Source organism: Hyperolius riggenbachi, chromosome 1 (assembly GCF_040937935.1).
Source record: "Hyperolius riggenbachi isolate aHypRig1 chromosome 1, aHypRig1.pri, whole genome shotgun sequence".
Taxonomy (NCBI): domain Eukaryota; kingdom Metazoa; phylum Chordata; class Amphibia; order Anura; family Hyperoliidae; genus Hyperolius; species Hyperolius riggenbachi.
In genome coordinates this window covers 584,332,013-584,345,163 of record NC_090646.1, presented here as the reverse complement: position 1 = coordinate 584,345,163, position 13,151 = coordinate 584,332,013, and the positions used below count along the sequence as shown (strand labels likewise).

Here is a 13,151-nt window from a genome sequence, read left to right as displayed (position 1 = left end):
TGCACTTAAGCTATACTGTATATTACAGAAAGACTGACGATTAAGAAGCTATCTACACTTGGTAGAGTCCTCGTTTAAACCCAGACTGCAGCTCCTCCTACAAAATGCATGATGTTACTGCAGTGTACGCTGTAAAAACTATTTACTTCTAATGACTTCTCTAGTGTCACTTCTGTCACCATAGAGGTAAATCCCTGACAAGTTTGTGTCATGATAATGAGTGAAGTTCAGCAATAGGAACAAAGAATTTCAAGTAACCATATCTCCCAGTCCTCACCCTTCACCTGCCTTTCAGCGCTTTCACAGGTAAACCAGCTGTTCAGGAGTAGCTACATCCAGCCAGAATGTCACTGCAAAGCTTGCGCTGCAACTGCATATCTGCCTCTCTGCGCACACTATGTATCTGTACTGGTGTACACACACATCGTGTACACAAACAATTGTACACACACATTTTGTACACTGTGTACACACATACATAAGTCGTGTACACAAACACACATCTTGTACACAAGCACATATAGTGTACACACACAAACACCCAAAGTGTACACGCACAGTGTATATACACACACACTGTGTACACAAACAGTGTACACACACAAAGACAAAGTGTAGACGCATACACACCTTATGCTGGGAATACACGGCTCGTTTTTGAGCCAATAAGATGGCTCGATAGATAATTTCCGACATGTCTGATCTCCTACCTGATCGCTTCGCCGCTCGATTCTGGATTGAAGTGAATGGAAAAATATAAGAAAAACTAGCAGAAGATAAGAGAATTGACTGAGGAATCGATCGGCAAAACGATCGAACGGGAGAATCGAGCGGCAAAATCGAGCCGTGTATGCCCAGCATTATACACAAACACAGTGTATACACACACAGATAGTGCACACGCACAGTGTATACACACACACTTGCATAATATCAGTGATATCCCTCTTATTTAAGCCTGTCTGCACACACATTCACGTTTTTATTATTTACAAGCTCCCAAATTTTCTAACTGTACCCATATGCATGAAGGAAAAGCCAGTACAGGGTACTGGGCACCGGGTTTGGCGGCTGTGTATTAACCCGCAATGTTAAATTGCAGTTACGCTGTGCTGAGGTGGGGAGTTGAGAGGTCAACACTAACCGATCAGCTATCACTAGCCGATCAACTAGTACTTCGGCTAATGCTTTCAGGTAACACTAGCCGATCGACTATCACTAGCCACTGTGAGGCATTAGAAATGGGGGTTAGTGGTAGGAATTTGAAGGGAGGATTAGTGTGAGAGCAGGTTGATGGTGGTAAAATATTGGTAATACTATACATTCCCGATATTTTAACTATCCCCATGAAACCGGCTCCTAGTACCACCCTTTAATATGACAACCCCTTAACGTGAACCTGAGGTGAAAATAAACTGATGAGATAAATAATTGTATTTATCCTCTTAATCCTAAAAATGACTTTTTAGATATCCCATGGTTTTAATTTTATATTTGAACATGTACAAAGTAATATGATTTTGTTGTCTCTGCTCAGTGGCAGCCTATTAATTGTCCCTAAATAAAAATATATGAACTATTGACCTTTTTGATCACCCTCTGCTCCCAGAAGTTGTTTTCTGTTTACCATATTCCTGACAAGCTACCGACAAGACAGACACTTCCATGCGTAAAAATTAACTCTTTCAGGAAGCAAAATAAAAGTAAAACAACCCGGTTATTTACACGTTTTGCACTGTACATGCACGTTTATCTCATATCACATGTCGCCTCTGGTACACTTTAAATCAGCCAACCAGAGTATAGTCCCACATACATACTGCACACTTTCACTACCCACAACAGTTCAATCAGGATTGATTCCTATCACAGTCTACTGCTTATCTCCTAAACATCTACATACGGCAAGAGACAAAGGTATACACTAAAGCTGAATACTCCCCACCCGACGGAGGAAGATGGATCCAGCGACGCCCCCCCTTATGATGAGCGTTCAACGAACCATGTTCCGGCTGGTGGGTATGCGCAATGTCACAAGACGGGCGTGAACGGAAAGTCAAATGGTTGCAGTCATCAGGGATCTTAAAGATCTTATCCACTGTAACGGTCGTCATCACCACGCAACGCCAAACGACGTCCGTGTTATCGCACACATGTACCCACGTTGCGAGAACGTAGCACCGGTCGTCTGAAAAATCGTTGAAAAAAATTGCGTCTTGGGTACGGGCCTTTACATCAGTCTAGGCCAGGGGCTCCAATGTATCGTGCCCACCATAGTTATACAGAAGCAAACACACATTCCCCAGCCAATTTGGCTACAGGCTTAGAAACCTACTAACCAATTTATTTATCCTGGATCAAATATTCTTGACAAATTACGCTTACATATTAGTCATTACGTCTGACTGGACAAGTACCCGTTATTGAGTGCATATTCAGTACAGCAAACGTGCAGCTACACAGATTAAGCCAGCTTTTCTGTTTTGCTGGTGTACTCCAATGGCCGTAAAGGCTTACATTTTACAGAGCCACTCCTTACCTTCTTTTCTTGTAAGCCGCAAACACGGCATTTCTGTCTGTGCTGTATCCCAGCGTTCTGCATTGTCGGCTATTGCCTGCAGGTGTGGAAAGCCTGGATGGTAAGGTGTAGGCGGGAGGGTGTGCACTGTCCGCATTGTTTGCCTCAGCTCGAGAATTCTCAGGGGAAGCACAGGTGGAGAGACTCGCAGCTCTCACAGAGCTCTCAGGTGTCAGGGCGGGGTCAGACTGGTCTGTATAGGAAACTTCACAGCCAGCATTTTCCAGGTGACTGAAGTTAATCTCTGAATTATTCACCTAAATGTATTAAAAGCTTAAATAAGTTAAACGGTAAAAATCAAGCTTACCTACATCCGAGAAATTACCAACAAACCCACAGTGTAGTCCTTTTGTGAGCGCAAATCAGAGAGAGGTCATACTAACATTACACCATTATTCTGGGACGCGCTAATAACAGGGAAGGGATGCGAAAAATGTGTGTGACATTCGTAACAAAACAATAACCAGAAATTAGCATAATTTAAAGTGATCCATCTCACTTACGCTCATGTATGAAGACGCCCACAGAGAACTGGATGTTCACAGCAACAAAAAAACCTTGTTTCACACTGTCAGTAAAATAGAGTTTGCTTTGTACCTGCCTTAACCACTTCAGCCTACAGTGTCGAAAATTGTATGCATCCGAGCAAAGTTCACCTTCCATTCATTCGCCAAAATCTTTATCACAACTTATCACAATTAATTGATCTATATCTTGTTTTTTTCAGCCACTAATTAAGCTTTCTTTGGGTGGTACATTTTTCCAAGAATTATTTTTTCTAAATACATTTTAACAGGAAGATTAAGAAAGATATGGAAAAAAAATCATTTCTCAGTTTTTGGCCATTATAGTTTAAAATTAATACATGTTACCATAATTAAAACTGATGTATTTTATTTGCCCATTGGTCCCGGTTATTACATCATTTAAATTATGTCCCTATCACAATATATGGTGCTCTCTGATTAGAAAGCGTTGTTTTTTCTGTGGGGAACTTAGATCGGTGAATTGGAATATTCCCATTCACTTATTGGGGGGAGTGGGGTAAAAGCAGCTGCACAGTCTATCTGGACGGATATATCCGTCCAGATAGACTTAAATGTTCAAAGTGGACCTGAACTCTTGCACAGGACAGAAGGAAAACAGATAAATGCACCCTGTATGTATTTAGAGAGCTTAGCCTGTCTAATTCCCCCTCATCTGTGGCTAATCACAACTGTAATTTGATCTCAGCTGAGTCAGCTGGCTGCCTTGGCAGAGCAGCTAATTGGTAAACACAGGATGTTATTAATGACTGCTTCCATGAAAGCAGAAAGTAGACACACTGCAGATTTGTTGCAGAATTTGTATCAGCTGTAGCAAAGAAATGTTTTTCTCTAAAGGTTATTATGTTGCATATCTTTTAGAGCAGAGAGGAAGTTCTGAGTACAGGTGCGCTTTAAAGTGATCTATCTCACTTATGGTAAGATATTATTATTGTGTATTTATAGCGACATCTTACACCAGAGGTGCCCACGCTTTTATGGCTTGTGAGCTACTTTAAAAAATTAGCAAGTAAAAATGATCTACCTCTGTACAATTGTAGGAGCACAATTATATATACAGAATGGAAAATGTAGTGGGGTCGGGATCTACTATGAAGTCCTTCGCAATCTACCTAATAGGCGCCCCTGTCTTCCACAGCACTGTACAGAGTATATTGTCTTGTCACTAACTGTCCCTCAGAGGGGCTCACAATCTAATCCCTACCATAGTATTATTTATGAAGTACACAAAGACAGCGCTGTGCACCTTCCTCTTGCATGTTTATTGTTTCCGTCTTTAAGCCAACAGCCAGTAGTGATGACATTAAGAAAACAGAACTGTCAAACCTGGATCGATGGGGATGCCGGGGTGTGCGGGGAAGAGGTGACCAGGGGATGTACGGACGGCACTACAGCCGTTTCACGCCGTCTGGCGCTTGTTCACATGCACGTGAACAAGCGCCAGACGGCGTGAAACGGCTGTAGTGCCGTCCGTACATCCCCTGGTCACCTCTTCCCCGCACACCCCGGCATCCCCATCGATCCAGGTTTGACAGTTCTGTTTTCTTAATGTCATCACTACTGGCTGTTGGCTTAAAGACGGAAACAATAAACATGCAAGAGGAAGGTGCACAGCGCTGTCTTTGTGTACTTCGTATTTGAGTTTGTGCCCTGCACTGTCCAAAAAGCTTGATGCACTTCCGTTTGCTTGGACTGTAAGCTGACTACTGGGTGCTGTTGTATGGTGAAGCCTAATGCAGACATATTGGAGTTAGCTGTGTCCCCCACTTAACCAGCTGTGTGCCAAGTGTTTTCCTCTACTGAAGTATAGTATTATTTATGTCTATGTATGTATCATGTAGTGTATGTATCATAGTCTAGGGACAATTTAGGGGAAGCCAAATAACTTATCTGTATGTTTTTGGAATGTGGAAGGAATCCAGAGTACCTGGAGGACACCCACTCAGACACAGGGAGAACATACAAACTCCTTGCAGATGTTGACCTGGGTGGGATTTGAACCCGGGGACCCAGCATTGCCACCGTGTTGCACATATATGAAGATGCCCACAGAGAACTGGATGTTCACAGCAAGAAAACAAAACAAACAACCACCTTGTTTCACTTGTTACAGTGAGCAAATGATCCACTTTTCTTTCAGTTGGCATTGCACCTGCCTTGCCCCTTTCCAGTCCAGTTTCTGGATCACCCACAACTCCCCCAGCACTTAGGCAAGGGTCAAACTTACAAGTGCGAAAAGCAGAGGTTATTTTCACCACCAAAAGAGATGCCATTTTTCTGCTAGTGAAATTTTTATCTGTAAAATCGCATGTGTTTTAATTTAATACATTATAGTGTGAATGACATGTGATTTTCATCTGTGGTGCGAACAAAGCAACACAACCTGTTTATTTGTTGCATTCAGAAAATCGCACTATTACCGCTTACAATGCAATTCTACATAGAGAAACATTTTATTTATTGTCCAGTGCTGCATAATATGTTGGAGCTTTATTAATACAATAAATAATAATAATAATACAATTGAGTGGATTTTCAGGAGCATTTTTGCTATATGGAAAAACGCATGCAATTTTGGCAAGTGTGACCCCCGCCTTACCTTTTTCCAGTACTGCAGGGGGATGTGGGTGGTCCAGAGTGCGTTAGTTGTGTGAATCTGGAGGGGAGGGGACAAGGCCGGGGCCAGCTCACAAGCTGTAGCTCCGCCCTCTTGCATAGGCGCCAGTGTAATTTTGTAAATATGTGGCACTGAGTGGTGCTAGAGGGGATCTACATAGGATGATCCCATGCTGGACTAAATCGAGAGACAGCGTCCCTAGAGTTTGGCTGAAATGCGCACATGCGCATGCATGGGGGAGGGGGTGACGTATTCTGGGGATGCAGCTGTGAGCAGAGCATCCATATCTGCCAGTGAAGCAAATCATCACATTTAAGAACCACAGATGCAAATAATGACATGCTTCCACATTGAATTCATATTTTATGCTTCTTTTCACTGGGCCAATGCAAATCAACAGGAAGCACTCTGACTGGCCCCATTCCAACTGCATACAATCTGTATCAGATTTGCATGCAAGTCAAGAAATTAGCATCTCATTAACTATCCCTATAAAGGGCCGATAGGGCATTTGTAACCTAAAGAGGGAAGTTACCGTATTTTTCAGACCATAAGATGTTCCGGACCATAAGATGCACCAAGGTTTGGAGTACAAAAACCGGGGAAAAAAATATACTAAACCCGGTGTGTCTATGATGCAGAGGCATCTTGTGGATCTTCTTCTGTCAATCCCCCCAAATTATTATGTCCCCCTTGTGCCTTCTTTGTACCTCTTGAGTCCTCCTTTGCCACCTTTATGACCTCCTCTGTCCCCCTGTGTTCTCCTGTGGTGTCCTCCCATGTCCCCCTTTTCCCCTCTTATGCCCTCTTCCTTCCCCGTGCCTCCTATGTTACCCTGTGGTGTTCTCCTATGCCCCCTTGGTCCTCCTTTGTGCCTGTGCCCTCCTATCTCTGTCCCCATGTCTCTGGTGTCCTCTCACTGCACTCGCTGCCACTGAGCGAGTGCAGTGATTGACCCAATGAAGGAGCCATGGTCCCGCCTCCAAGACCATCGCCGCCCGCGGCTTTCACATGGAGGGAACGACTGAATGGCTTCAACTCCTGCCACATCATTTGGATTTACCGATACATCGGTGGCAAGTATATCATTTACCAGGGGTGCAGATGAGACACAGGAGGAACAAGGGGAACACCAGAGACACAGGGGAACACAGGCACAAAGGAGGACAGAGGGGTCACTTATGGGGGGACACCTTCGGACCATAAGACACACTGACTTTTCCCCCCAACTTTTGGGGGAGAAAAAAAGTGCATCTTATGGTTCGAAAATACAGTACTTCCTCCTTACATTGGATGGCTTCCCACCGACTTAGTGACAGAGCTAATTTGAGTATCATTCTCCAGGGTATACTTTTAGCACATAAATACTTAATCATAGGCTCTCTACAGGGAAAGCTGCATGACAAAGTAGTAAGTCATTTTATACTGCATGCATATTGCTCAGGATTACTTCAGGGTCATCTTACAGGAGAGTGAGCATTGGAAATAGACCTATTCCTGCTCTCTGCTTCACAGGCCTCAATTCACTAAGCTTTATCAAACACTTTATCAAACTTTTGATAATTTACCTCATGGGTAAAATCTAATTTTGGGAATTCACTAAGGTGTTATAGATTTATTGAACGTTTTATCCAGGGGCGTAACTAGGCCCCACCGGGCCCCCCTGCAGATTTTCTGAGCAGCCCCCCCCCCCCCCCGGGGCCCGCTCGCGGCCGTTTTGTGGGTGCTGGAGGGGTGGCAGCATGAGGGGAAAGCCTTGCCCACAGTCGGCGGGGAGAGGGGTAGTTCCCCCCTCTCCCTCACCTCGGGGCTCTCCCCTCTGTGCTCCCCTCCAGCTCGTAAGTGTCTGTGGGGCTGTGGTGGGCAGCGAGCAGCGGGCAGATACATACCTGCTTCCGTGCGTTCCATCGGAGACTTCTCCCTCTAGCGGCTGACGTCACTTCCGGAAGTGACGTCAGCCGCTAGAGGGAGAAGTCTCTGATGGAACGCACGGAAGCAGGTATGTATCTGCCCGCCGCTCGCTGCCCACCACAGCTCCACAGACACTTACGAGCTGGAGGGGAGCACAGAGGGGAGAGCCCCGAGGTGAGGGAGAGGGGGGAACTACCCCTCTCCCCGCCGACTGTGGGCAAGGCTTTCCCCTCATGCTGCCACCCCTCCAGCACCCACAAAACGGCCCCGAGCGGGCCCCAGGGGGGGGGGGGGGCCGGGCCCCCCCGCGGGCGCGGGGGCTGCAGGGCCTATTCCTACGCCCCTGGTTTTATCGATAAAACATTTGATAAATATATAACACCTTAGTGAATTCAAAATTACATTTTAGCCATGAGGTAAATTATCAAACGTTTGATAAAGTGTTTGATAAAGCTTAGTGAATTGAGGCCACCGGATTGTTTAATTTAACTAGTAGTGACAAGTGTTGTGCACTAAGACTACGTAGCTACCCGTAATCAAAATGGAAATTAGATAGCGCTATCTGCAGCAGAGGGGGATCAACTTACCTTTGTCGCCGCCTATAGCCGATGGGTTCCACCCATGGTCCACATAACACCACACTTCCTCCTCAAAACCCGGAAGGTGGAAGTAGTGGAGTTACATGGCCTGTGGGTGAAATGCATCTGCTATAGGCGGCATACTTAAAAAGAACCTGAGGTGGGATTTAATAACGTTAGTAGGGCACAGAGGCTGGTTGTGCACACTATCAGCAGCCTCTGTTGCCGTATGCCAATCAGCGGGAGGGAAGGGACGCGGGCCGGGAGCGGCGATATAGAGGAGGCGGGGAAATGGTGGTGACAGGCACCTCTTAGGTAAACAGCGTGCTAGCGACAAGGTCCATGTCACTAGCATGGCGGTTTTTATTACAGGGGACAGCAGAGCGCAGGGGGGGGCCTGGGGGCACGCTATACGGCAACAGAGGCTGGTGATAGTGTGCACAACCAGCCTCTGTGCCCTACTAACGTTATTAAATCCCACCTCGGGTTCTCTTTACGTTAACCCCACCTCTGCTGCAGGCAGCACTATCTAATTTAAATTATGAGCAGCCACGTATGGGTGTCACTACAAATCATGTGTGCCCCAGTGTTCCCCATTCCTTCCCTGTGGTGACCCCCACTGCCAGGAGGCCCACGATATCTGCTAGGAATCATATAACAAAAGTGGCCCCCGATAATAAGTGTGGGCACAACACCACCTGCTCCGAAGTGGCCGCCCTTGTATTGGAAAGAGGGAGGGTAAGCAGTTGGAAACTACCACCGCTCTGGGCCTTCCTGCACCTGCAGTTACGCCTCTGAAACGTTAGGTTTACAGATTTTATAGCTTCGCCATTAGAAATGTTTAACTGGTTGCGGACCGACGCAGTATGAATCTACATCCAGCAGGTGGTGCTGCAGCTCTGACTGGACCTAGTTTCAATGTCGCACTGAATTGTGCATCACTGCCGTTCTCGCCACTCTGCACCCGCCACAACTTAGCTCGCTCTGCCGTCTATAGGATGGCAGAGCTCTGTAAGCAGGTCAGGAGCCGCTTTCATTGGCTCCTGACCACGTGAATACAAAGAGCCAATCACATTGGCTCCCATTGATAGACAGATTCAGGAGCCAATGAAAGCGGCTCCTGACCGGGCGGTCAGCACTCTGTTGACGGCAGAGAGAGAAGCCTGCGGCGATGGAGCAGCGTCGTGACCAGTGAGAAAAGCATAGTGAAACCAGACTTACTTCATCCACTACCATAGAGTTGGCATACACCTCATCAGTGCCATTCAGCATGGCAGTCAGGCGGGCTGCCGCTATCATAGTGGGCGGGTACTTCAGCCTCTTCAGGACATCTACTGAGGAATGTCTTTTTTCTGAAATAAAAGAAAGAGCAGAATTAACTTAGTGAGACACTAAACAACATGCAGTAGATATCAAGAAAGGTGTAAGCTAAAAAGCAGGGTGAGGTGTAATTTAGTAAACTGGTCATTATATTCAGGAGGGTCAAAAAACAGGCATCCCAAAACCAGAAAGATAACGAATACACAACTAAACATTAAAAAAAGGAACAAAAACAAACATATCCAATTTAACGATAAACAGCACACTCAATGTACTCTCTAGGGAGGATTTCTGCAGAGAGTCCAGGCCAGCATGTAGAATAAACTCCCAACTGGCTCCAGGGACTGTAACATCAAAGTTATCATTTAGACTTTGAAGGCGCAATTAATGGGCTGTTTATATGATGCGTTTTGCATAGAAATGGGACATACATAACAGGGGGGTACATGTAATGGGACATACATAACAGGGGGGTACATGTAATGGGATATACATGAGTAGAGGGTACATGGAATGTGCTGCAAGAATGGGGGTGCATGGAATGGGCTGCAAGAATGGGGGTACATGGAATGGGCTGCAAGAATGGGGGTACATGGAATGGGCTGCAAGAATGAGGGTACATGGAATGGGCTGCAAGAATGGGGTACATGGAATGGGCTGCAAGAATGAGGGTACATGGAATGGGCTGCAAGAATGGGGGTACATGGAATGGGTTGCAAGAATGGGGGTACATGGAATGGGCTGCAAGAATGGGGGTACATGGAATGGGCTGCAAGAATGGGGGTACATGGAATGACCTGCACGGGTGGGGGTGCATGGAATGGGCTGCAAGAATGGGGGTACATGGAATGACCTGCACGGGTGGGGGTGCATGGAATGAGCTGCAAGAATGAGGGTACAGGAAATGGGCTGCAAGAATGGGGGGTACATGAAATGGGCTGCAGGAATGAGGGTACAGGAAATGGGCTGCAAGAATGGGGGGTACATGAAATGAGCTGCAAGAATAGGGGTACATGAAATGGGCTGCAAGAATGGGGCTACATGGAATGGGCTGCAAGAATGGGGGTACATGGAATGGGCTGCAAGAATGGGGGTACATGGAATGGGCTGAGAGAATAAGGGTACATGGAATGGGCTGCATGAGTGAGGGTATGCACGATGGGCTGCACGAGAGGTGGTACATAAAATGGGCTGCACAAGTGGGGGTATACAAAACTAGCTGCACAAGTGGGGGTATACAAAATCAGCTGCACAAGTAAGGGGAATACAAAATTAGCTGCACAAGTGGGGGTACACAAAATGCGCTACACAGGTGAGGGTACACAAAATAAGCTGCAAGAGTGGGAGTACAGAAAACGGGTTGCAAGAGGGGTTACACAGGATGGACTGATTTAGTGTGTGGGGGGGTGCATGTAATGGGCTGCACGAGTGGCGGTACACAAAATAGGGTGCATTAACAGGGGTATACAGGATGGGCTGCATGAATGGGTATACACAAAATGGGCTGCACATGAATGGGGTAACGTGTAATGGATTTTCTGATAAAAGGACCACAGGTAATAATAGATATGTAAGCACTGCAGGCATTCATAGAGAGAGAGAGAGAGTGTGAGTGAGTGAGTGAGAGAGTGAGTGAGTGTGTGTGTGGATATAATTCCAAGCTGCAGAGTGGGTACAAAAATCATCATACTCTGGCTCCTTAGTTTATGAAACCTCCGACTCCAACTCTAAGTACCCAAAATTGCTCCGACTTCTTGACTCCAACTCCTTGGTCTAATACTTACCAGGGCTGTGGATTTTGTACAAAAATCACCAGACTCAGACTCCTCAGTTTATGAAACCACCAACTCCGGCTCCAATTCTGACTCCAGGTACCCAAAATTGCTCGACTCCATAGCCCTGCTGCATACAATTGTCATTTGAAATTATTAGCATGTCAGTGACCTTCTCTAGCATGTCATCGACCTCTACTGTGCACCTGAACAAGACTTATGGTGAAGGAGCAGCACCAAAATACTCACACAGAATCTATTACAGCCCCGCAGAAGCTGTAATAGATTGATTCTGTTATTATCAACCAGAGCCCGATTTTAGTGCATATCTGCTTTAAATTCACCTAACCTTTTACAATAATAAAATAAAGACATTGACAGCTTCCAGGTCCTGCAATAGTGGAACCAAACCAAGAAAACCAAGACAAAAGGACTAACATCATGCTTTCACTTACCAATAACAAAACGGCAAAGATCATTTAAAAAAACAAAATTCCTAAATGTTACTATTTGATTCTTATCACCATGCCCCTTGATATGAAAGAGCACAAAAAGAATTGGAAGAATTCGGATAGGCCATCATTCCAACCAAGAATTAAGAATTCATCTGTGAAAACATCTGAAGGCATCTCAAATGGTTTAGATGAAATTGGACATTTACATTCATTATGGCCAAATCGTTCGATGAACTTCATCTATAACTACCAAACAGCAATCCTGGTGGATCCTCTCCGGATATAAAAGCATTAAAAAAGTATTAAAAACCTCACAATCTGATATCTGATACAGGTCACCATCGGCAATCTTCCGTCTTGAATTCCAAAACACACTGTGATGTGCCTTCCAGCTGGGTTCACCAACACCTGGAGTTCATGCATTATTAATAATCCCTTTTGGCAGCTGGATCCACAGCACAAACGTTCAAATGTACTTGGTGACCTGAGCTATAAACCAATAAAACGTGTAACCAGAGGAGACCACATGGCCAAGACTCAGAACAGGCTCAGGTCTGGGATGGCAGCCTAAGACTACCTAGATATTTTCAGCCAGCAACAAGATACTACAAGTGGTGCATTTTTATGAAGATTACCGCATTTCTCTGCTGACAGGAGGCAGAGGTCCAAGCCACAATCTATGAGTGCCAATGGCTAATCTCATACATGCACTCTCCTTGGCATCTTTGGAGGATTAGATTTTCATCAGACAAAAGAACACAGAGAAGAGTAGTAAACAATGAAATATGATTATATGTTACAAAAAGAAAACTGTCTAAGCCCTTCAGCTATTAACCAGACACAATCATACACTGTTTTAGAAGACTGAAAATCGGCCTGTCTTGCTAATCCCATAGAGTTGGCCATTAAAAAGTTTGACATAGATTGTTTCGAACCGATGACGTTCTCTCACAATTGTATCTGCCCCACTCGCCCAACCTCCATTCATGGCGCTACAGAAGCTTCTCTCCATTAGACTCCTTTCAGCAGCATCCATATCTAAGGTGGCTTCCTGTCCCACAGAAAAGCAGAACAACATTGTTGTGTGCCTCTGCTAACAGATTGTAACTATCATACAGAATTTCTTCTGCAAACGGATTTCCGTCTATTTCAGGAAGTTCAGTACCTGAGAGTAAAGAGGCCAACCACCCTGATTTACTTAAGGCCTCTTTAGTGATTTGTGAGGGCCTCCAGGGAGGTTACAAGAAGTGACCAAGAAAAATAGACTGATTCACTCAATTTCTCTGCTATAAATAGGTTGTGACCTGCGGCTTTCACCGAGCCATATCAGGTCATAGTTGAAAGCTTATATGTGAATTAATGATTGTGGCATTGC

At 45.3% G+C, this 13,151-nt stretch overlaps 1 protein-coding gene across 4 annotated transcripts in view; it reads right to left on the bottom strand.

Moving 5' to 3' along the window:
* ARHGEF28 (Rho guanine nucleotide exchange factor 28) overlaps window positions 1–13,151 on the bottom strand; it is a 346,228-nt gene that overhangs the window by 96,259 nt on the left and 236,818 nt on the right. For all 4 annotated transcript variants that reach the window (XM_068248416.1, XM_068248426.1, XM_068248435.1 and 1 more), the window contains 2 exons: window positions 9,451–9,581; window positions 2,540–2,835 (listed from right to left, as the gene is read on the bottom strand). In XM_068248416.1, coding sequence (XP_068104517.1) covers window positions 2,540–2,835; window positions 9,451–9,581 — 427 coding nt within the window. The remainder of the gene's footprint in view (window positions 1–2,539; window positions 2,836–9,450; window positions 9,582–13,151) is intronic.